Source organism: Martes martes (assembly GCF_963455335.1).
Source record: "Martes martes genome assembly, chromosome: 7".
Taxonomy (NCBI): Eukaryota; Metazoa; Chordata; class Mammalia; order Carnivora; family Mustelidae; genus Martes; species Martes martes.
This window is the reverse complement of record NC_137894.1, coordinates 18,593,595-18,619,037: the sequence shown is the minus strand read 5'-3', so window position 1 is coordinate 18,619,037 and position 25,443 is coordinate 18,593,595. Positions and strand designations below refer to the sequence as shown.

General features: G+C 42.8%; 1 protein-coding gene across 2 annotated transcripts in view; it reads left to right on the top strand.

Annotated features, from left to right (window-relative positions):
• Positions 1-25,443, top strand: part of PCSK6 (proprotein convertase subtilisin/kexin type 6) — a gene marked incomplete at its 5' end in the record, with an annotated part of 179,205 nt that overhangs the window by 57,131 nt on the left and 96,631 nt on the right. For both annotated transcript variants that reach the window (XM_080808819.1, XM_080808818.1), the window contains 4 exons: positions 4,157-4,267; positions 4,798-4,941; positions 6,251-6,327; positions 8,490-8,578. In XM_080808819.1, coding sequence (XP_080664945.1) covers positions 4,157-4,267; positions 4,798-4,941; positions 6,251-6,327; positions 8,490-8,578 — 421 coding nt within the window. The remainder of the gene's footprint in view (positions 1-4,156; positions 4,268-4,797; positions 4,942-6,250; positions 6,328-8,489; positions 8,579-25,443) is intronic.

The window sequence follows — 25,443 nt, the reverse complement described above, 5'->3', positions numbered from 1 at the left end:
TCGAGGACCTATCACAGGACAGGTGTTTGCTGAGAGCTGGGGAAACCAGGGTGACCTCAGTCATCCCTCCTCTGGGAGGAAAGAAGGGCTAGTGGGCACATTGGGGGGGGTGAGGGCAGTGGTAAAGAGACATGCAGGGGAGCCTAGGAGCTCTGAGGGGCACCCCCTCAGTGGCCGGCCTGGACATCAGAAAAGGTTTCCAGCATGTGTGAGGCTCAAAAGATGAATATAAGTAAGTGGCCCGGGTTGAGGGCAGGTGGGGGGGGACACACCAGTCAGGAGGCACAGAGCCTCGTGGCACAGCCCAGCCTGCTGGTGGTGGAAGACCGGGGGGAGTGGCCTGGGCATAGAGTGAGGTTCAAGGGGGAAAGGTGTGCAGTGCCCTGTGACCTGGCGGGGGGCGGGGGGAGTGGTTGGGGTGAGAGCTACAGGTCTGTGCAGGAAGTGGTTCCAGCCAGAGCTGGCCCCAAGAGCCACTGCCTCCAGCCTCTCTCCCCAGCCCAGGGCCCCTCCCAGAGCCGCCTCAAGCCACCGCAGCCCCTCCTCTGGGGTCCTATATGTTCTCGTCTCCAGTGAGAGAGGGGAGGTCGGGCGAGCTGGAATCCCAGACCCTCCTTGAGCAGGACAGCCTCAGGGATTCTTAAACGTGGACAAAGCTCAGCCCTGATTAAAGCCACTGTTGAAACCTGTGTTACCGTCTGAGGGCAGCTGTAACAAATGCCCACACACTGGGTGGCTTGAAGTAACGGATATTTCTGACGTCACCGTCCTGAAGTCCAGAAGCCTGGAGTCAGGGTATCCACGGAGCAGTAGCTCTTCTTGAAGGCTCCAGCTGAGAATCTTTCCTTGCCTCTTCCAGCTTCTGGTGGCTCCACGCATCCCTTGGCTGGCGGCTGCCTCCCTCCCATCTCTGCTTCTGTCTCTGTCTTCCCAAGGGCTGTCCTCCTGCTTTCTTGCATGGGGACACATGTCATTGGAATTTAGGGCACACTCAAATAAATCACCCAGGTAATCTCGTCTGGAGATCCTTAACTTAATTACTTCTGGGTGAACATACCTTTTGGGAGGCCACCATCAACCTCCTATAAACCTACGGAGGGGGTCTGGGGCGCTTAGTCGCTTTGAGCATCTGACTCTTTGATCTCGGCTCGGGTCATGATCTCAGGGTTGTGGGATCGAGTCCCATGCTGGACTCCACACTCAGTGTGAAGTCTGCTTGAGATTCTCTGTCTCCCTCTCCCTCTGCCCTCCCTCCCTCTCTCAAAAACAAATAAATGAATAAAATCTTAAAAAAAAAAAAAAAGCCCGTGGGGAGTGAAGTAGAATGAGCAGGCACTTTCCTGTGTGCGGTATTCCCCCTTCCTTCAATGCAGTGATCTGAAAGTTTGATCCACGATCCATTGTCTTCATAAGGACGACGGGCTCTACCCTCACCAGGCATATTGAGGCACTAAATGTGTTTTATTCTGCTCCAGGCCCACTCCTTTGCAGACTTACTTGAGTTCAAGACTGATTTTCTGAGTTCTGCGGCCTTGAAAGGTAGACTGTGTCTACCACGGTCTCTTCCCCTGCATTTTTCACCAGGAGAAAGTCTGAATGCCTCCTTGGGAAGCTGGGAAATCCAGACAGACCATGAGTGAATCTTCAATGTAAAAGGGCAGTCTGGGTGAACTTCCAGAGAAGTATTATGAAGAATACTTGAAACCCCACAAAGGATCCTAGGTTGCCTTTTCTCAGAAAGATAATCACACGCGTCAGGAATCCCCTTGTACTTCCCTACACTTGGCTGAGAAACAAGGCAATGACTAGAGCCCAGAGGGGGACGATGGCAAGGAAGCCCTGACCCAGGGACCACTGGCCCAGTCAGCCTGCGACAGTGAGGGCACCTGTGATTCCATCTGGATAATTTGTTATATTTGGTTCCATTGGCCTGCCAGCGCTCGCCGGTTGTCAAAGACTTACAACGACCTGTCCTGGGAGGGAGAGCTGCCCCTGAGACCAAGCTAGAGGGAGATCCCCAAACTGTGCCGTGGACCTGTGCCATGACAGCCCACCCTCAGAACTGTGTGTTAGCGTTGGGTTTTTACCCAGAGTCCAGCCATGACTGGGGCCACTTACATCCCACTAGGGGACTGTTTTGTGACTTCTGGTCATCTCCCTGGTGACCCACTCAAGCTTGGGAGAAGAGAGTTCACCTCCTTCTCCTTCGTAACTGGATGTCCACAAGAGTCGCAAGGTGCTGGATGTTAGTAAGATGGGTGGTGAGTCAGTAGGACAAGACGGATTGGGAACGTCCCCGGGGAGCTTGGAGCCATTAGTGGTACACGCAACGCTCTGTTTTGTAATTAGGGTGTTTAGCAGATTAGGAAATATTGTCTTACCTGTTGTCTACCAAGTAAATCTTTCTGGTTCAGGCAGTGATTTATGGGGAAGTTGCAAAATGCCATCGGAGGGTATTGTTTACAAAATATCTCACTGTATAGTTTTATTTTCCATGGAAGTATCTATTCACGGCAATTATAAATTATCTAGGACCTGGGGCCGAGGTTCGTTTTAGTGCCTAGCCCCAAACTGTTGTTGAACTGTTTGTGGTGTTTCTAAGGAACCTGGGTGTCTCCTGGTGTTTCAGGAACAAAGCACATTGGTAGTGGGACAGGCTGTGATACTCCTTCCTAAGCACTTTTTCCTTTTGATCCATGTTGCCTTTTCAGATCAATCCCCGCCCTTAAATGTGAGGCGGTATATGGGGCTGTTCTGCTCTCCTTCCTCAGGACAGTGTGGGGAAACGGAGGCCAAGAGAGGTTTGAGGGAAGGCATTTTGCCCCTCTGCCTTTGGTGGCCTTTTATTCCCTTCCAGAGTTGCCTTCGGTGGCTCCTCTGGTGGCTTTGCCAGCCTTGGGTCTGAGTCTGAGGTCACCCGCCTTGCCTGGCGTCCACCCTGAGCCCCCACTGCTCCAACCCTTGAAGTTCCCATCCCCCACTCCTTCTCCTCCTCGCCCCACTTTCCCTACCTGTCTGCTACTTCAGAGCCTGTGTCACACTCTGGGCTTGGTGGGGGGACCCCCACCTAAAGCGCAGACTCCTGAGAGCAGAGCCACAGTGCCCTCGTCCTGCGTATCCCCATCCCAGCTCCAGACGGAGCCCCAGAGGGAGCCATTACTGAATCAGGTGGGACCACGGCAGCAAGAAAATGCTTTGCTTCAAGGCGTGGGAATTCTTTCCCCCATGATCTTTTAAAAGTACAAATGAAACAAAATAAATGTCTTCAACTTTGAAAAACTCTCTCTCTCTCTCTCTCACACACACACACACACACATGCTGAAGTGAGTGCTTTCTATACACTCCTTCATACGCCAGTGCCCCCTCAATGACAACCCATGATGGTGCCCATTGTACAGACAAGCAAACTGAGGCCAGGGAGGTTACTGGACTGCTCTCGGTCATACAGCTGGTGAGAGTGGGACTGTGTTTTGAATCTAGGCAGCTAAGCCTCCTGGATTCCTGCTCCAAAGTATCACAGATGCTCCCTCGCAACCTCTTTTCCTTGGTTGTGAAGGCAGATCATGCCAACTGAAAATTTATAAAAACCCTGAAAATAATTTAGAAATTTTATTTATAAAGATTTTATTTATTTATTTATTTGACACACACAGAGAGAGAGAGAGAGAGAGAGAGAGAAAGTGAGAGCAGGAACATAAGCAGGGGGAGTGGGAGAGGGAGAAGCAGGCCTCCTGTCTAGCAAAGAGCCCAATGTGGGGCTCGATCCCAGGACTCTAGGATCGTGACCCCGAGCCGAAGGCAGATGCTTTAACAACTGAGGCACTGGGGGCCCCTAATTTAGAAATTTTAAATAAGCAATAATGTACCACCAAAGAATTGCAGCTCTTAATATTTTGCCACATCTCTTGCTGGATTTTTCTCTGTGCTTATTTTGGTGCCATGTTTCCAGTGGCTACTAAAAATTCCAACGTATGGATTACTGTGATTTACTGGTTCCTGTCCTCTCTGTAGAATGTCTTGCTTCCAACTTCTAATAACCGTTTGATCAGTTTCTCCCCTTTTCATAGTCCTCACACTTGTAGCACCGACGGAGAGGCTACAGACAATCATGAGATCCTCTTTAAAATAAATAGTAACTGCATGTCTCCCTGCCAGGTGAAATGGCTCCAACAACAAGAAGTTAAACGCAGGGTGAAGAGACAGGTGCGAAGCGACCCGCAGGCCCTCTATTTCAACGACCCCATTTGGTCCAACATGTGGTACATGGTGAGTGGGGTGTGGGCCTCTCCGCCCTCTGGGCATTTGCACTGCCATGTTGCCGAGATGGGTTCATTTCTCCCAGCAAAGCTAAATCCTCACGGCAACTCCAAACAGACGCACTTCCTATCATTGTGAAATCCCTACTTCAGTGCTGCGTAGCACAGATGTTCTTGTGAAAGTTTTAAGAATGATGCAAAACCTCCCTGGGGTGGGGGGTGTGGAGTCTTTGAGCAGGGCAGTGAATTCATGCAAGCTTAGGACTAATTAAGCAGTGAAAAGTGAGAGCCCACAAAAGGAGATAATATCCTAGGAAAATGATAGATTGCCAGGTGTAGGAAAAGCTCGGGGAGCACTTCCCATTCACTCTTCCTGGGAATGGGTGGGAGAAAGAGGTCGTCTGCTCTGTAGGGCGCGGGGAAGTGTTTCCTCCTTATTTACTTGGCGCATAAGAGCGCCCCTGCTGGGTTTACTTACAGCAAGCTGTGGCTGCAAGGAGTCTGTGCTGGGGGCGGGCTTTGTGTCTTCTGTGCCTACAGCACTGTGGTGACAAGAACAGCCGCTGCCGATCAGAAATGAACGTCCAGGCAGCATGGAAGAAGGGCTACACTGGGAAAAACGTGGTGGTCACCATCCTTGATGATGGCATAGAGCGGAATCACCCCGACCTGGCTCCGAACTATGTAAGTCAAGCCTAGGAACATGCAAAGATACTCAACCATGCTAGTCATTCCATAAATACAAATTTTAAAAACCGTAAGGTAAAATAAATAAATAAATAAATAAATAAATAAATAAATATAAATAAATAAATAAATAAATAAATAAAAACCATAAGGTGCCATTTCTCCCCTCCCACCCCATTATATTAAACAATACAGAAAACCATGTTGGGGGGGGGCTTGGCGAAATACACTTCCTTCTGTTGTCCTGGGGCTGGGGGTTGCCCAGAGGATTGGTCCAGATGTTTGAGGAGTCACATGTATTCCCAAGAATGGGTCCTAAAGAATTCAGAAACAGGTGTGGAGATGGTCATTGGACTAACGCAAGCAGCATGAAATATGACACAGTTCAAGCCCGGGCTCTGAACCCAGCTGCTTGGGGTTCTGTTCGGGCTCTGCAGTTCACTAGCTCTGAGACCTCGGGCAAGTTGCTTCGCTTCTGGGCCTCAGTGTCACCATCTTGAAGTGGCACCTCATCAGGTCATTGCGAGGACTGAACGTCTTCGTAAGTGAAAGGAGCGAGCCTGGCACATAGCGCATAGGAAGACGGCATTCAATATTCTAATGTACTCTAACGAACCTGCGTGTGTAACGAAGGTTAAGCTCAAACATGCCCTGTCTGTTGGAGAGACAATTACACAGCCCTTAAAAATGGCAGTTTTGCAGTCAACAATCCGGGAGAGCTTTTCTGAAGTGTTTTAAAAGGAGGGTGTGAAATGATACGAGTACTGTAACTATGAGTGTCTAAACAAAGACATGAACATTAGACATATAAGGTGATGGACAGTCTGGCACACACTGTAAACGGGTGAGCCTTGAGGACATTAAATGGAAGATGCCAATCACGGGGAAAAAAAAAAAAAACCCAAATTCTGTATGATTGGACTTAGAAGAGGCACCTAGGGGAGTCAAATTCTTGGAGACAGAACGCAGAATGGGGATTGCCAGGAGCTGGGGGAGTGGAGAGAGGGGAGTTAATGTCTGATGGGTGCTGAGTGTCAGTTTTGCAAGGTGAAGAGGTCCGGGGGTGGAGGGTAGTGATGGGTGAACAACAGTGTGAATGTACTTAATGCCATTGAACTTTATACTTTAAAATGATTAGGAGGGTACATTTTTGGGGGGTGTATTTTACCACAATAAAAACGTACGTAAGATAGTTCTAGGACAAGAGTACCAAATGTATGTTTTTCTCTACTTTCTAATAGAGGCATAAAAATTATTTAAAGCACGCTGTGCCATTTCTCTTCATCACTGAGATTTCCTTTCTTAGGATTCCTACGCCAGCTATGATGTCAATGGAAATGATTATGACCCGTCTCCGCGCTATGATGCCAGCAATGAAAATAAGTACGTCACTCTATCTCCTCCTTCCTTGCTTCCCTGTCCCTCTCCCTGCAGAATCACTATTGAACTGGGCCCCAGCAGGGATTCCAGAAGGATGATGGGGCTGCCTGGCCGGTGTCTGGGGCTTAGCCAGGAACCAGAAGCCAGTCCCAGCACAGCCCTTCAGGCACAAGACAGCCTCTGTGCAGTTCGCCTCTTCCTTGGGGTGTCAGCTCTGCTGGTCAGCTAGAAACGGATGTTTGACCAACATTGTTTCTGTTTCCAACCTTGTCTCCATGACCAGTTGTGTTACGACGGTAGTTTGGGGACACCTGGGTGGCTCAGACAGTTAAGCCTCTGCCTTCAGCTCAGGTCATGATTTCAGGGTCCTGGGATCGAGCCCCGCATTGGGCTCCCTGCTCTGTGGGAAGTCTGCCTCTCCCCTCACTCATGCGCGCTCTCTCTTTTTCTCAAATGAATAAACTTTTTTAATAAAAAAAAGACAGTGGTTTGGCCTAGTGGAGCACAGAAGTCACATGCCTGAGCTTTTTTGTCTTCGTCCATGACTTATGGGAGAGGTAGAAGGACCCTGAGTGATGTTGGATAGATCTGGGTTCAAGTCCAAGCTTTACCACCCCCGGCTGTGAGGCTCCATCTCAGTCTTAAGATACTTTCCCGTGGAGACGATGCTCCCTACCTCCCAGGGCTGTGGGCGGACTGAACAGACACGGGAAGAAACCGTGGGGGGTGCTGTCTAGGTAGCTGTTTTCATCATTTTGCAAATGAAGACAGCTGGTCTAGAGAGATTAGATGACTTGTGTGCTGTGAAGTGACAACAGCCCTGTTGCGGGCGGAGTCAAGTCCAGCTTCGCAAACCTGGCCCTGGGACTTCATTCACTGTGTCCTGCCTGTCTTTTCTCTGTTGGCATGCCCCATGCCCTGAGCTTGTACCATTCCTCCAGAAATATTAGTGGAAAAGAACAAAAGCCCTTTCTTTGGTCTCCCAGCTGACACAACCCTTGCCAGGGTGCCTTCTCCCTCCCACATAGTATTTTGCTTTTCTGTAGATTCCATGGTGAGGTTCAAACATGGGTGCCCATGCCGTGCTGTGCAGGGAGGCTCGGCCAGGCTGATGTGTTCAGCACAGCAGAGCTCAGAGTCCCCGGAGCTAGCAGAGGCCCCAGCCCTGAGGGCTGCTTTCCTGCCTCATGTCCCAAGGTCATGTCCCGAGTGCCCTTCCTGCTCAGCCACGAGTACGCCTCGGGTGCAGGGTGCCTCATTTCCCAGCCACACATCCAGGGGGCTGGGAGGAATGATCCAGACAGGACACAGTGACCCGTGAAGGGCAGGCTTGAATCTGGGTGGGACATGGAGCTCCGTGACACTGGGGACAGCCCTGGCCCCGGGGGGGGGGGGGGGTGGCACGAGATCCACAGAAGGACGGATGACTCCCTTCCAGAAGGCTAGCACGCAGACCCGGGACTATTTTTAAAGGTGGTTTTAAATTTAAATCAATGATTCTAATCCCCATGGACTCTCTCAGAGATGGGCTGTTGAAACTTGCCCATATTTTGGCCTCTCTGCAGAGGAATTGCCTCCACGAAGCACATTGGAAAATGGGGTCATTACTGAGGAAAGCAATTTGTTTTTCTGGTAATTTCTTCGCACTCCCTCCTCCGCTGTTGAGTGTTCCAATTTCAAGCGTTCTTCCTCGGCTCCTGCTTAAGTGGCCGTGGAGGGGAGGGGAAGGGAGGGCTGTCCCGAGGTGAGCATGGGGGTGGCAGGGGCACAGGACACCCATTCATTCTCCCTTCCATCCTGTCAGCCCCACGGATGTCTACGCTGCCCCTGCAATGTGCTAGACAATGTGCTGTGGGTGACCTTGCAGGCATAGTTCGGGAGGAGGAAAGCCCCAGACCCTGGGTGCGGGGAGCAGAAGCCCCTCACGTCATCCTGGGGCTAGGGGAAGTGCTCGCTCTGTGCAGGGGCAAGACTGCCCCGGGCGTTGGGCAAAGCCGGGCTTGAGGCTCCCTCCCGGGGGAGCAGCCGGCAAGGGGTGGGGTGGGGGGTGGGGGGGCAGGACAGAGGCTAAGTGACGCTCCTCCTTGCAGGAGGCCTGAGAAATGCCCGGGATGTGCTCCCGATGGCCGGGCGGAGCCCTAACTTCGTTTTCTGCTTTGCTTCAGACATGGTACTCGCTGTGCGGGGGAGGTCGCTGCTTCAGCCAACAACTCCTACTGCATCGTGGGCATAGCGTACAATGCCAAAATCGGAGGTAAGGTCCAGGGGCACGCAGCCGGGGAGCTACGGGGCCCGCAGCAGGGGTGTCCCACCAGGGGCAACAGCTTTACCTCTGCTGGCCTCGGCCGGCTGTGTCAGATCTGCGCACCCCCTACTCCCCCCAGCCTGCAGCCTGGTGGCAGGCAGCCAGCACCCCATGACCGGGGCCTCACCGCCGAGGAATTGCTCACTGTGTTGCCCGAAAAGCCATCGGGAAGGCACCCCCTTTCTCTTTCCCCGCCCTGCTAGTCTGACTCACCACTGTCAACCAGACCGCCCCTCAGAAAAGGCCACGCTGGTTCCCTCCTGCTCACAGCCCTGCCGGGGCTCCCTGTCACTCCCACGATGAAAGTCCTTGCTCCAGTCTGCTGGCCCACTTCTCCTGCCCCTCAGCTTTAGCCAGGGGACCTTTGTCATAGTGTCCCCTAGTCACAGGTTGTCCTCCCAATTTTGGCCTTGGCTTGCAGCCTTCCTTCCCCTCACCCCAGAGCCTCTTCCTGCCTCTCCCTTTGGCTCCATGCCCACTCTGCTCCCCTCGGCTTGTTCACCACGGCCGGTGGGGGACCAGGTCTTCCGGGTCCCTGTAAGGAGCAATGCCTGACCCCAGGTGTTTCTGCCTCTCCTGGTTATCTTCTCTATTTAGGAGTCAGGCTTCCCTTGCTAGGAGGAGGATTTAGAGCAAAGAGTCCCATACCTTCTTCCCCGCCTGAGCCTGGCAGTTTGACAGTCCCAACTGGCAATCAGCAGGTACTCCGAAGTAGCAATTAGGGGCCTTTCGCTGAACTGGGAGCCGAGCAGGTGCGTGCTTTGGGCATGAATGGTCCTTGAGCATCCAGCTGGCTTTGGGGTGCCCCCGTCCTCGCTGGGGACTCTCTCAGTTTGGAGATGCTCATGCTCACTCAATGGGCCTTCCAAGGCACTGCCTTCCCTGCTGCTTTGCCTTTGCTGGAGTGATTGTAGCCTCTCAGGTCTGCTATGGAAAGGTTGGGCCATGGGTTCCCTGGATCACCCTGGAGGTTCCAATGGATAGATACCCCTAAGAAGTCTCGCCATAAAATGTAGGACCAGCCTGACCTGGGTACCAATCCCAGTTCTACCACCCATTAGCTGTGTGTCCTTGGACAATCCATGTAACCTCTCTGAGCCTCGGTTCCTTCATCTCTGGAGGGAGAACAGCAATAATTCAGCTGACTCCCCAGGTCTGTTGTGACCATGAAGTGAGACGCGCTGTGTGTGGAAAGCACTGGCCGAGGGCTAAGTGCAAGGGGACTCTGAGCAACTCCATCCCTCCTGCCAAAATTCAGAGGCAGAATAAAAGTGATTTGTGTTGCCTTGAGTTAGGGCTAGACCCCACCTTTGGGATTGTCTGAGCCCTGCTCCCCGAAGACCCTGGACTGGCAGCACTGACATTTTCTGGGAGCTGTTAGAAGTACAGAAAATCGTAGTGTCCCAGACCTCCTGAGTCAGGATCTGCATTATATCAAAATCCCGAGAGGGTGTGACAACCAATGTCAGTCTGAGAAGTCCTGGTTGAGAGGGTTCTGGAGTCAGGCAGGTAGGTGACACCCACTCTGTGGGCTGTGATGAGCAGCCAGAGGAGTTAAGGAGTAGAGAACCTCCAGAGAAAGTGCCCGTGGGTGTGGTTGGTTCTCACTCTATACTCCATGCAGAATTGTTACCCCAGTTTCCCGAATTCGGAAGAGATCACTTCTAAATGACCGCAGGGCTTGGGAAGAGGAATATTTTTTAATTAATGTATATCGTATCTTTACTGTACGTATAATACTGTGCTAGCCGCTGAAGGGAAGAATAAAGATAAGACAGATACAATCTGCGACCTTCTAGAAGCTTCGCATGTCTTTGGGATGAACCGTGCAAGCATGAAAGATGGTATAAGACCAAGTACTGAAGTGACAGGCAGATGGGGGGTCGTGGCCGGGCAAGCACTCAGTGAAGGCAGAAGCGTGAGGCTGAGGCACGAGCTCAATACAAGAGAATTTGACTGGGAATAGGAGAAGTGCTGAGGGGAAAATAGGACCCTCAGCATGGAAGCATGCCACGTACGGTTAGGGACAGGGTGGGGCTGGCCATGGAGATGCCAAGTGTGGGATTGGAGGCTGGCGTTGACCCAGGGGACCTGTGACAGCTGGGTCTCCGAAATTGCTTGTACAATGCTCCAGCCCTGCCACACAGGCAGACACCTCTTCTTCCAAGCCCAGCCCTGGACAGGACAACCCTCAGGCACCCCTAACATAGCCTCTCTGTCTGAGTGAGCTAACACACAGCAGACGCCCATGGAACTGACCGTGAGCGTACCCTTTAATTTATTTTTATTTATTTCTTTTAGCTTTTGCTCAAGAGATTGAAATGTATCTCTAACTTATTCCAATCTATCTGGAAGCACTCTTAAACTATTTCATGTATTAGACATGAACCTAAACCAGATTATTCCAATCGACACTCATCCCCATGCTTTGTGCTGTTGTTTTTTTTTAATTTTACTACATATGTTATAAACCCATAGGCATTGTTCTTCTTCTTCAAACAGTTGACTTTAAAATCCTAATGGAAAGGTATATATTTACCTACATATTTACCATTCCCGGTGCCTATCCTCACTTTCTAGCTTTGGATTTCTATGTGGTTTCCATGTTTCTTGAGCCTGAGAATTTCTTTTCATATTTTTTGAAGTGCAGGTGTACTGATGACAATTTATGTAAGCATTTATCTGAATGTGTCTTTATTTCAACCTCATTTTTGAAAGAAATTTTCCTGAACACAGAATTCTAATGGGACATGTTTTTCTTTGAACACTTTAAAAATGTTCTTCCATTGTCTTCTGGTGTCCATTGTTTCTGATGATGAGTCATTTTTAATCCACATTGTTGTTCCCCGTTTACATAATGTGATTTCTTTTTTCCATCTGTGCTTTGCCGGTGAGTATGGTGTCTTTGGGTGTAATTTTCTTCATGCTTATCTGGCTTGAGGTTTGCTTGGCTTCCTAGTGGCTTACTCTTATTTTTTGGTCTAAGTCAAATGTGGAAAAATTTTTATCATTATCTCATTTTTTTCAACCCTATTTTCCCTGTCCTCTCTTTGGGTACCAGTTATAGTTGTTAGATTCCTTGATATACCTTACAGATTTTTGAGGCTGTGTTCATCTTTTTAAGTCCTTTTTCCCTCTCTGTGCTTCAAATTATATGATTTCTATTGCACTGTCTTCAGGCCCATTAATGCTTTCTTTTGTGGTGTCCAACCTGTTGTTGATTCCATCCAATGAATTCTCTTTTTTTTTTTTTTTTACTTTCAGATCTCATGCCTTTCTGTCCTGTGATTTCCACATTTTTTTTAATTGTTCCCACATCTTTTCTGAGATTCTTCTCTTCACCCATTATTTCTATCTTTTGTTTTAGATTCTGTAACATATTTGTAAGAGTTACTTTAAAGACTTGTACTAATTCCAGTATCTTGGTTATTTCTGAGTGCTTGTAATGCTTGCTTCTTCTTTTTACAATGGGTCATATACTCCTGTTTCTTTGCACATGGCTAGCAAATTTTTGCTGTGCCCTAGACATTGTTGTGCTACATTGTAGAGACTCTGGATTCTGTGATCTTTGAATGCTGTTGAGTTTCATTGCAGCAGTCAGTTCAGTTTGAACATGTGGAGGTTTGACTCTTCATTTTTTATGGTTGATCTCTTCCTGATTTGCCTTTAGCCTCAGGGAAGATTCTTTATCCCAACCACATGGTCTTTCCTTTTAGACTGTGACTCTTTTGGCATCTCAGGGGAAAGATTGAAATGTTTACCAAGACCTCTAACTTGACAAGAGTCAAAGTCCAAATTGACTCCCCTGCAGTGGGCAGCGTCTGAAATATCCACTCAGCTCATTCAGCCTCCAGCTGGTCTTTTCCTCTTGAACTTCTGAGAGTCTTGCCCAAAAGTGTTTATTAGTTCAGGGGTCATCCAAGTGTTTGAGGGGAGTTTCTGTGTCCTCTTCTGTGGCTCTCTCCTTTCTGAGATTTATCTCAATTTCCAGCAGCTCTAGCCGTCCCAAACTCCATCCTATGACACCCCACGAGAATTAGATTGCATTTTTCCTCCTTAAGTTCTAGTCTCTCTATATACCAAGAGAACTGGGGAGTTCCCATAGAGGAAAAGTTATTTAGACTTGCGTCATACTAAATATGGCTCCCTTCTTTCAAAACCTGACTCCCCTGCCTGCCTCTGCCTTCTTCTGTGTGCTTTCCAATGCCCTTATAAAGTCATATTTCTATTTAATACATCTTTTGTTGAGAATTTATCATTATTATTTTTTAGAGTCAGCGTGATGGAATCTACTCTGCTGTTATTAGAACTATAACTTGTGGTTTATGTTTCTTTACCAAATAGATGATGTTTTTGGTACTATTGCTGCATGACAGTTACTGCAAAATGTAGCTGCTTAACCAACAAACGTGCTACCTAGCAGGGATCATGGCTCAAGGTCACTCATAAGTTTGCAGTTAAGCTATTGGCTGTGACTGTAGTCTGAACGCCTGACTGGGGCTGGAGGATCTACTTCCAAGATGGGTCACTTATTTGGTTATTGGCTGGAGTCCTCCATTCCTTGCTGGCTGGTGGCAGGAGTCCTTTTTCCTTGATTCCTCACCATGTGCAACCCCCTGTAGAGTTCTTAGAGCATCGCCATAACATGATAGCCAGCTTCCTTTTTTTTTTTTTTTTTTAAGATTTTATTTATTTATTTGAGAAAGAGAGAGAGAGCACAAGCAGTGGGGAGGGAGAAGCAGGCAGCCCATCCAGCAGGGAGCCCGATGTGGGGCCCGATCCCAAGACCCTAGGATCATGACCTTAGCCGAAGGCAGCCATTTAACCAACTGAGCCACCCAGGTGCCCTTATTGGTAGATAACTTCTTTCATTTAAGGTGAATCAAGAGAGAGAAGGAAAAAGCAGCAATGTGTATGACCTAGTCTTAGAAGTCATGTACCATTACTTCAGGCAAATGGATCATTAAGTCTAACAAACACTCAAGGGGAGAGAAATTGGGCTGCACCTTTTGAATGGAAGAGTGTCAAAGAATTTGTGGATATGGTTTAAAGTCACCACAGATAGGGTTCCTAAAAACTTGATTACATATTTATATAAATGGAGTAATTTTTTCTACCCACTTGCTTTGTAAAATTGTCCGTTTCTTATATGTTCTATCACATTAAAACAATTAAATCAAATGAAAGAATTAGTAGAACTGTCCTAATCCTATCTTTAAAGTGATATTCTTCCTGGAACATTACTAATAAGTCAGGATAGCTCCCAGATACATGTAATGGTTTAATCAAAGGATGGAGGAATATGGAGAAGAAGGTTAAAATATCTAGGTCCTGGTGAAAATGAATTCTTATTTTTAGTATTTACTGAATATTTGCCAGATAATAGGCACTGATCTAAGGTCTGTGTATGTATTCTTTTATAAGCTCCATAAAACATTGTTATAGATGCTGTCCTTATCCCCTTTTAGTGATGAGAGCCAGAGAGGTTAAGTAATTTGCCCCAAGGTCAAACCAACCTGGCTCTGGCCCCAGCTCTTTATATCTACTCTTTAACAGGAATCTTTAAACCATATATACAGAGGGATGGATGGATGGGTGGGTGGATAGATAGATGAATGGGTGGGTGGGTGGGTGGGTGGCTATTATTTCATTGACATTTGATCATACTATACTTGTTTTTAGTAAAATATATTAAGATTAATTGTATGCACCTTAACATGAGAAATTAAATCAAACTGAATAACTGCTGAACTCCAGATTTAATTTTATGTTTTAACTTTATTTCTTTGTTTATCATTTAGTTTTATGCTTAATTTGATTTATGTGAATGTAACAGAAGAAAAGGAAACTTAACTTGAAATGAAGACATTGCTGAACTTAACATAAATAGTTCATTGTAATGAAATATTTTCTCAAATAGCTCTTTAAGGTTATTAAAAACAAAACAAATCCCAAGATTGTGAAAATCTTTCAGAGGCCAAGGTTACTTTTTTAATGTCTAATTTGACTTATGTGAATTCAACAGAAGAAAAACAAACAAGTTGAAATGAGGGAATTGCTGGGCGTCACATAAATATTTCACTATGGTGAAATATTTTCTCAAATACTCCTCTAAGATTATTTAAAAAAAAACAAACCAAGATTATGAAAATCTTTAAGAGTCTAGAGTTACTTTTTTTTTTTTTTTAAATTACATGTTTCCCATACTGGATCATTAGATAATTAGCACCTTTTCACCCTCACACCTTGACTCCAGACTTTTGTCACTGCCGTTACATTGTCAGGGTTCAATGGTAATCATCTGTCATGATGATTCTCACACTTAACTTGGTCTTGGTTCACCACCATCATCTGCAGTACAGCTTTTCTATACCCGAGTTATTTACTTTGATTTATCTCTTAGTTCCCTGGATTTCATCACTGAGGAATTTTCTTCAGGAAAGGCTAGCAGGTGCTGTATTTTCCTAGTTCTTTCATCTTTGAGAATGTCCAAAGGTTGCCTTTAGACTTGAATTAGATCTGTGTTATCTGTTATATCCTTACAAAACTTAGCAAACATCACCTTGTTTGTCCCCTGGATTCACTGTTGCTTGGAAACTAAGCTTGAGGTCAACCTGATTTTTTTTTTTCCCTTTGTGGGTAACTTAACTTCTTAGCTTGTATAGAATTCTTCCTTTAAACATGAGGTCCAGTAGCTTTGCTGGGCCAACTGTGCATGAGGATTATTCAATAGCAGCTGTTCTTGGGATTCAATACACTTGAAAAGATCTGGGTTTTTTTTTTTTTTTTTAATTTCAGGCAGATTTTCTTCTGTTATTGTTTTGAACATTTTGGGTTCCATATATGCAGCTCTATTCGTCTTGTGTACCACTTATACATATATTGGATGTCTAGTTCCTGACTTCTGTATTACTTTCTAATCATATTTAACTTTTCATTTCTTTCCCATTTATTTATTTATTTATTTATTCAGTTTTTCTCAAGCCTGTCCTCCATGTCTTCGGCAGTTTCACCCATGTCTTTTTTTCCTAGAGAAAACCCTAGTAAGGCTTTTATTTCTAAAATTGTTTAATGTTTTCCTTCCATTTCTGTCCTGAGGATGAACACACTTGGGGCCTCTTTCTGTTGCCTCATCATCTCTTCATTGAATACTTGTATATCTTTGATCTCTTGCTTCAGAGAGAAATTATATTTTCATTCAATTATACAGAAATGTTTATGTTTTCATCATTCTCTTGTACTCGTTATGCCCCAGCTTTCCTTGTTTCTTGTAGCATTGTTGCATAGATGTCATGCTAATCACTTTCTGGTTATTATTAATGACTGACTGGAGAGGAGGTGAAGGCTTTCTCTCTAGGCCAGTAAGGTGCTAGAAGATGGGGGGTGAGGGATGGGGAGGAGAGGAGAGGGAACAAGGCTACAGGCACCGAGGACTTTGGTTAACAGACCCAGATCTTTCTCTTCCGCCAGTCTAGTAGCTTTAAGAGCTCCTCTCCCCTCACCAGTGAATTAGCATGAATTCATGTTATGCTCCCCACAGTGGGGATGGGGCAGAGCTGATTGTCACTTACTTTTTCTCCTCCAACAAACCATGTCACAAAAGATGCCTGTTCTTTAAAAAAAAAAAAGTTTTTTATTTGAGAGAGAAAGAGAGCACAAACTGGGGTGGGGGCAGAGGGAGAGGGAGAAGCAGACTCCCCACTGAGTGGGAAACCTGCTGCGGGGCTCAATCCTGGGACCCTGAGATCATGACCTGAGCCAAAGTCAGACACCGACTGAGCCACCTAGGTGTCCCAAAATGCCTGTTCTTGGAAAGAACAGTATAGTTCTTGGTCAGACCTCACTGTCTCTAAAATAATAGACTTTTCACTTTTGCTGTGAAGACAATGCAGTGTGGCAAAGAAACAAACCCTCCCCACAATCCCCTGGCCCCCCGTCCCCTGGTCATAAGGTCCTCAGGTGCACTGCCTAATTTATGGAGAAATTACACACCCTAGGGAATCACAGAGCCATGTGTCATCTTTATTGTTTCCAGAGAGGAGAATGGGTACTCGGTGTTTAACTGGAAGTCTCTTTCATTTCAGAGAAATTTTAAATTTTTTACTAAGTTTGTAGAGCTATACATGGATGATTTGTGCCTTTTCGCTATGTGTAATATTTCTGTAAAAATCTGTTTAAATTTTTTAAATTTAAGTTTATTTTTTCAGTGTTCTAAGATTCATTGTTTATGCACGACACCCAGTGCTCCATGTTTAAATTTTTTTTTATGTTGTTAGATTAGTCAATCATTTCTGTGACTCTTAGATTTGGGATCTTGCTTTATTATCCAAGATAATAAATCGATTATCCTGTATTTCTTCTAAAAACATACCTTTACAAGAATAGTTTGTCTTAAAGCTTTTACGGTTTTATCGTTTGCATTTAGCTTTTTAATCCATATGGAATTTATTTCTGTGTATGATGTGCAGGAGACATTTAGCTTTATTTTTCCCTTCAGGTTATGTTTACTGATCTGCACACGCCACCTTTATCCTCCATTGTTTCATTAGTTTCATTAGCTTATTTGTTTTCAATCCCTAAACAAGACTTCACTATTAGTTATTATAGTTTAAGAGGATTTTTTTTAATAACGTAAAGGACAAACTTCCTCTTAATGGTTCTTTTTCAAAAATTTCTTGGCTATTCTTGCACATTTTCTCTTTCAGATGAACTTGAGAATCTGCTTGTCAAGTTCCATAAAAAATCCTATTGGGATTTTGATGGGGATTGCATGGAAATTATAGATTATTTGGGGGAGAATTGACATCTTTACAATATTGAGTCTTCCCACGCAGGAACATGGTATGTTTCTCTTTATTCAGGTCTTCTTTGACATCATTTGAAAGTGCTATCACTGTCTTCATATCGATCTCATGCATTTCTTGTTGGGTTTATATCTAGGTCAGTTTTTAAAATTGTATTTCTGATTGGTTATTATTGAAATGGATATATAGGGAAAATATTGATTTTTGTGTGTTGGGTTTTTGTATCTGTCCACCTTAGTTTTCTGGACTGATGCATATAAAAGCTCTCTGTAAAAGTAATGGTGGTTTTTATCTCACTGATAACTCTCATTTCTTTTTCCTGTCTAATTTCAGTGTATAGGGACTCCTGATGAGTATTAAATAGTGGTGATTTATAGGTTTTGTTGTTTTATTTTCTGCTGTATGTTCCTAGTATTCTACCATTTGTAGATGTCTTCCGTTGGTTTTCTATAATTACTTTTTACTAAATTAAGGAAATTTTTATATTCCTAGATTTCTAAGAGGTTTGATGGGGGATGAATGGATCTATTGAATTTTATTAAATGCTTTTTAAAAAGCATCTATTGAGACAATTATATTGCTTTTCAAGTTTACTATTTAATCTGTTTAATGTAGTAAATTATAGTCATAGATTTCCTAACAGTGGAAATTTCATTCTTCCATCCTTAGAATAAATTCTGTTTGATTATTATGAGTATTGTTCTTTTAAAAACTGCTTGCTGTGTTCAATTGTTAATATGTTATGTATGGTTTTCGAATCTTTGTCAGATAGTTTGAACTACAGTTGTTGCATTTTGTGATGTCCGTCTCCAGTTTGGGTATCAGAATTATGCTGGTTTTGTAGAATGAATTGTGAAATTTTCCATCTTTTACTGTGTTCTGAAATAGTTTGTATACTGTGGACATTGCCTGCTTTCTTAATGTGGGTAGGGCTGATAAATCAATTTGACCAGACAGGATGACTCTTTAAAGGGCTAAGTCTATTCAGGTTTTCCATTTCTCCTTGAGGAAATTTTGGTAGTTAAATTTTCCTACAAAATTATTCATTTCTCCAGATTTTCAAATATATGGCCTATAAATTTAGTTTTGTATTCTTATAATTAAAAAGATATATCCTTCACATTTATACTTATAATTATTCCTAATATTATTTGTAGCATGTCTCCTTTTTTTCCTTGATTAGATGAATGAAAAATTTGCTATTTTATGAAACAGGTTTTTTTTTTCTGAGAACAAGATTTTGATCCTTTTTCATTATTATTATTTGAATTCTTTTGTTTTCTAATTCATGAATTCTACTTTCCTTTATTAATTCTTTTGGCATTTTAATTTTTATTATTGTTTTTTCCTAGCTCCCTGAAAGGAAGGCTTAGTTCTTTATATTCAGGCTTTGATGGGCTCTAATAAGTAAATAAGTGTTCTATATACTTTCCTCCTGTTACCTATCTCTGGCTTAATTATACAGTGTTCTTATTGTTATTCATTTCTGAATAGTTTTTATTTGAGCTTTGATTTCTCTCATTAACTCAAGAGTTATTTATAAGGAAGTTAAATTTTTTTTCCAACTGGGTAGATTTTTTGGCACTTGTTCTGTTGCTAATTTTTAACTTCCTTGCCTTGGGATCAGAGGCTGTGTTCTTTATAATTTCTGCCTTTTGGGATTTGTTGAGTGTGTCTTTGTGGTCTAATTCATGTTGAGTTTTTGTAAATATCCCAATGGGTTTTTGAAGAGTATTTTTATTCTATGCTATTGAGTACAAAAATCGTTATAAATTAGATCAGAGGTTGCTACAGATGGTTTTGTGTGACCCACACAAATGTTTTTTTTAAACTTACGCAAACAGTTACAAATCAAGGGATTTCCTATGAAGATATGCGTTTCTCTTGAAAAATCAGGAGCTCTCGCCATGCTGGGGCCTCAGTCCTTCATGGTAACAGCCAGCTGGGGCTGCACAGTGGCTCCTCCTTCAAAGAGCCGTTCATCTGTGCCTGCTACTGCCTGGTTTGATCGACGTGTCCCCTTCAGCCATTTGTCCATCAGTGTGCCTCACCTGTGGGCCTGACCAAGCTCTTTCAAAAGTTTGGGAGTCTTGGTTTCGCTCTGCCTCATCTGTTTCTGGGAAGGAATATTGGTCTCCATAATGATTATGGCTTTGTTGATTTCCCTCAAGCTTTGGTGTATAAATTTCATAGCCGTGTTACAAGGGGCGCAAAAGTTATCATCTCTTGTTGGTGTGAGGAATCTTTCTTTAATCAAAAATCCTCTCTTTCATTCTCTTTTTGCCTTTTGTTGTTCTTTTTATCATCATTTTCCTCATATATTTTTTTATTCCTTTACTTTGAGCCTAAATTTTGTAAGCAGCCTGTCTCTGGCTTTATTTACTTATTTTTCTTGGACAGTTCAAGAATTGCTTCAGAGAGGGAATTTGAGATCTTCACACCTGTTCTGATTTCAGATTTATTTAGGTTAATCTCTGTGACCCTATTTTGCTTTCTCTTAATTGACTTAGTTTACTGAATTTTTTTTACTGTTTTTTTCTTTGTTTCTTTTACTTCTCTGTCCTTTGCTAGACAGATGTAGTTTCTTCTGTCTTCTTTGTTTTCTTTCATTCTAATGGCTTGAAATCTTTACATTCCAATTCTGTCTTTCTAATCCCCTGAGGCACACATACTTGAATTTATATTTTCCGACACCGTTCAGCATTACTCAGTAACTATCCCCTTCTCCTGAGCAAAAAAAGAACCTTATCAGAGTTCCCCTTCCCTCTGCCGTCTTCTCTTCTCCTTCATAACCTCCCAAAATTGGGGCCATCCAGGATTTTCACTCCATTTTGTTATGAACAGTTTTACATTAAGCAATAATAGTTACGTTGACTGAACCAAAAAGATGGACCATTTTCTTTGGTCACCATTGTTTCTTTGATTCTATGTCTTTCTTTATGCTAGATTCTTTATATTACAAGGTTGTCTTTTTTTATTAAATCATTCATTCTTCTAAAAGATATTTTTGAGTTTCCTATTCAGGTGGATGGATATATAGGCAATAACTTTTCCTAGTTCCTGGGGGCTTTATTTTCTCCCAACAAATTTGGCTGTGTTGAGATTTTAGGTTCAAAATAATTTTCACTCAGAATTTTAAAAACATGGTCTCTCTGATGAGGGGTCCAATGCCGATATTAATTTTTGTTCCTTTTCAGATAACTCATTTCTATCCTACAGAAACCTTCAGTTCTTTTCTTTTTCATTATTCTGGGACTCAACCTCTCTTTGTCTGGCTGTGAGTTTGTTTTCATTTTCTTGCCTGGCTCTCAGTGAACCCTTTAAAGACTCCATATTGTAATTAACAGTTAATAGTTCGATAACTATGATATGATAACCATGATATGCTTCAATAACTTAAAGGTGGACCAGTTTCTTTGGTCACCACTGTCTTGGGTGTTGGAAGAATCCCTTAAAATCAGTCTTCTGGCTCTCTGATACCCTATCTACTCAGTGTGTAAATTCTGAAAATAGTTTCTCATCTATGACTTCTAGTTGATGTTTTCAATTACATTTTTATTTGAAATAATTGGTAGATTCACATGGAGTGTAAGAAATAATGCGCAAAGATCCAATATATCCTTTACCCAGTTTTCCATAATGGCGCCATCTTGCAGAACAGTAGTGCGATATTACAACCAGGATATTGACATTGATACAGTGAAGATATAGGATGATTCCATCACCAGAAGAATCCCTCATGTTGCCCTCTTAGAGAACGCATACTCCCACCCTGATCCTTCCCTAATCCCTTGACAACCAACTACTGATCTCTTTCTCATTTCTATAATTCTATCATTTCAAGAATTTTAGATAAATGAAACCATATACAATTGGTTTTTTCACTCAGCATGATTCCTTGCAGAGTCATCGAGGCTGCTGTGTATGTTGGCAGTTGGTTCCGTTTTATTGAGGTAGTATTCCGTGGTATGGATGTACCACAGTCACCCATTGAAGGATATCCAGGTTATTTCTAGGTTTGGGCTATTAAAATAAAGCACCTAGAAACATTCTTGTATAGGTTTTATGTGAATATACATCTTCATTGCTTTAGGATAGATATCCTGGAGTGCAGTTGCTGGGTTCTATAATAGTTTTATGTTTAGTTTTTTAAGAAACTAGCAAATTGGGGATGCCTGGGTGGCTCAGGCAGTTAAGCATCTGCCTTCTGCTCAGGTCATGATCCCAGGGTCCTGGGATCGAGCCCCGCATCTGGCTCCCTGCTCAACAGGGAGCCTGCTTCTCTTTCTCCCTCTGTCATTCCACCTGCTTGTGTTCTCTCTCTCTCTCTCTCTCTCTTTCTCTTCCTCAAATGAATAAATAAAATCTTAAAAAAAAAAAGAAAGAAACTAGCAAATTGCTTTCAAAAGAAGCTGTGCCATTTTACATTTCCACTAGCAATATATGAATGATCCACTTTCTTTGCATGCTTGCCAGTAATTGGTAACATCACTTTTTAATTATAGCCATTCTGATGAGTATGTAGTGATATTAATTTGCATTTCCCCAAGGCTAGTGATGTTGGAAATCTTCTCTTGTGTTTATTTGCCATCTATATATTCTCTTTAGTGAAATGTCTCTTCATGTCTTTTGTTCATTCTCTAATTGTAATGTTTGATTTTTTAACTGTTCAGTGTTGAGGGTTTTTAATATATCCTACCTACTAGTCCTTTGGTGATTATGTTGTTTGTGAATATTTCCTCCCATTCTGTAGCTCGTGTCTTCATTCTCATTAACAGGGTCTTTTGCAGAGTAAAAGTTTTAATTTTGATGAAATCCTTTAATAAATAAATAAATAAATTTTGAAGATATTTTGTTTTTTTCTAAAAGTTTTTTATGGGTTTAAATTTTGTATTTTGAATTCCATCTTGAGAGATCTTGGGTTGCTTCTGTGTAAGGTGTGAGACTTACTTAGGTCAAGGTTTTTTTGGTTTGTTTGCCTATGAATGTCCAGTTTTTCCAGCACCATTTGTTAAAATGCCCATCTTTCTTCCATTGATTTTCTTTGGCACTTTTGCCAAAAATCAGATAGGCACATTTGTGGGAGTTTATTTTGGGGTTCTCTGTCCATCCTATTGTCTGTTCCGTCCCTCTGCCCCTGTAGCACAGTCTTGATTACTGTAGCAATATATCAGTTGTGAAACAGGGTAAACTGATTACTTCCACTTTGTTTTTCTTTTTTCAAAATAATTTTAGCTGTCCTACATAGTTCTTTTGCCTCTCCATACAAGTGTTATCATTATCTTGTCAATGACTACAGAAAAGTCTTGCTGGGCTTTTGGTAGAGATTGTGTTAATCCTCTCTATCAGTTGGGATAATTGAGATCTTTACTTTGTGGAGTCTTTTAGCTCCCCCACTGTATCTCTCCATTCATTTAAATCTTTAGTTTCTTTACCAGCATTTTTCTGAACTCGCTAATTTATTCTATGAGAGATTCCTTGCAGTTTATACTTGATAATGTCATCTGCAGATAGGGGTAGTTTTATTTCTTCTTTCTGATCTACATGCATTTGATCTTTTCTTGACTTATTGCCCTGGCTAGAACTTACAACCGAGAGTAGACATCCTTATCTTGTTGCTGATCTTCAAGGGAAAGCGTTAAGACTCCCACCATTATGTTTAATGTTAACCTACAGAGTTTTGTAGGTGCTCTTTAGGAAGTTGACAGTGTTCCCTTCTATTTCTAGTTTTTGGAGGATTTTTAAAAAATGAATGGATATTGAATTTTGTCACTGCTTTTTTTCCTCAGTGAGTGATATGAGTATGTGAGTTTTCTTCTTTAGCTTGTTAATATGGAAGGTTAGGTTGCTTGATGTTTGAACATTGATCCAGCCTAGAATCTGTGGAATAAACCCCACTTGGTAATGGTGTTTTCTTTTTCTATATTATCAAAATCTCTTTGCCATTATTTTGTTGAAGATTTTCGTGTATATATTATATTCATGAGGAGTTTTGGTCTGTTATTTTCTTTCTTTCTTTTTTCCTATACTGGCTTTTATTTTATTTTATTTCATTTTATTTTAATTTTTAAAGATTTATTTATTTGACAGAGATTGACACAGCGAGAGAGGGAACACAAGCAGGGGGAGAGGGAGAAGTGTGCTTCCCACTGCACAGGGAGCCTGATGCGGGCCTCGATCCCGGGACCCCAAGATCATGACCTCAGCCACAGGCAGACGCCTAATGACTGAGGCACCTGGGATGTCCCTCCTATATAGTCTTTTAGTTTTTATATCAGGGTAACACTAGCTTCAGTAAGTAAAATGGAAAGTAATCCCTCATCTTGTATGTTCTGAAAGTGATTGGGTAGAATTGGTGTTAATTCTTTAAAAGTTTAATTTTTTGAGGAAGTGGTCCATTTTGTCTAAGTTGTCAAATTCATGTGTGTGGAGTTGTTTGTAATATTACCTTATATATACTTTTGATGTTTGTATAGTCCTTGGTAATATTCTCTGTTTCATTCCTGATACTGGTAATTTGTGTCTTCTCTTTTTTTCCTTTGTCATTCTTACGAGAAGTTTATCAGTTTTGTTGATCTTTCATAAACCAGTTCTTTCTTACATTATTTTTGCCAGTGTTTTTCATTTTCGATGTCATTGTCTTATGCTCTATCTATATTATTTCCTTCCTTCCCCTTGTTTTGGGATTGCTTAGCTTTTCTTTTTCCAGGATCTTAAAGTGGATGCTTAGGTTATTGATTTGAGACTTTTCCTCTTTTCTAGCATAAACAATAGTGCTATAAATTTCCCTCTCACAGTAGTTTAGCTGTGTCTCCCATATGTTGTCTTTTCATTTTTGTTAAGTTCAGTGAATTTTTTTTTAAAGATTTTTTATTTATTTATTTGACAGACAGAGATCACAAGTAGGCAGAAAGGCAGGCAGAGAGAGAAGAGGAAGCAGGCTCCCTGTCGAGCAGAGAGCCCGACGCGGGACTCGATCCCAGGACCCTGGGATCATGACCTGAGCCCAAGGCAGAGGCCCTAACCCACTGAGCCACCCCGGTTCCCAGTTTAGTGAATTTTTTTTTTCCTTGAGACGCCTTCTTGGACCAATAGATTATTTAGAAGTATTTTGTTTTCTTTCTAAGTGTTTGGAGATTTTTCTGTTATCTTTCTGTTATGGATTACTAGTTTGATTCCATTGTGGCTGGAGAACACATTCGGTGTCAGTTCAATTCTATTAAATTTGTTGAGGTTTGTTTTATGACACAGGATCTAATCAATTTTGGTGTAAGTTCTGTTGGCACTTGAAAAGAGTATTTATTCTCCTATTGTTGGGTGGAGTGTTCTAAAAATGTTGATGACGGAGCACCTGGGTACCTCAGTCTGTTGAGTATCTGTCTTTAGCTCAGGTCATGATCCCAGGGTCCTGGGATTGAGCCCGGCATCGGGCTTCTTGCTCAACCAGGAGCCTGCTTCTCCCTCTCCTCCCTCTGCCCCTCTCCCACCCCACTCATGCTCACTCTCTCCTCCCAAATAAAATAATAAATAAAAATAAAATAAATAGGGGCACCTGGGTGGCTCAGTGGGTTAAAGCCTCTGCCTTCGGCTCAGGTCATGATCCCAGAGTCCTGGGATTGAGCCCCACATCAGGCTCTCTGCTCCGCAGGGAGTCTGCTTCCTCCTTTTTCTCTGCCTGCCTCTCTGCCTACTTGTGATCTCTGTCTGTCAAATAAATAAATAAAATCTTTTTTAAATAAATAAATAAATAAATAAATATAAATTATAAAAATAAAAATAAAATAATATATAATATAAATATATTGATATAATTCATTGATATAATATATAAATAATTAATCATATTAATTAGTAAATATAATAATATAAAATAATAAAAATTAAAATGTTGATGAGATCATTTGTTGAGTTGTTGAGTTCTTCCATATACTTCCATATACTGGTTATCTGTCTAGTTGTTCTATTAATTGCTGAGAGAAGAGTATTGAAGTGTTCAACTATAATTGTGGA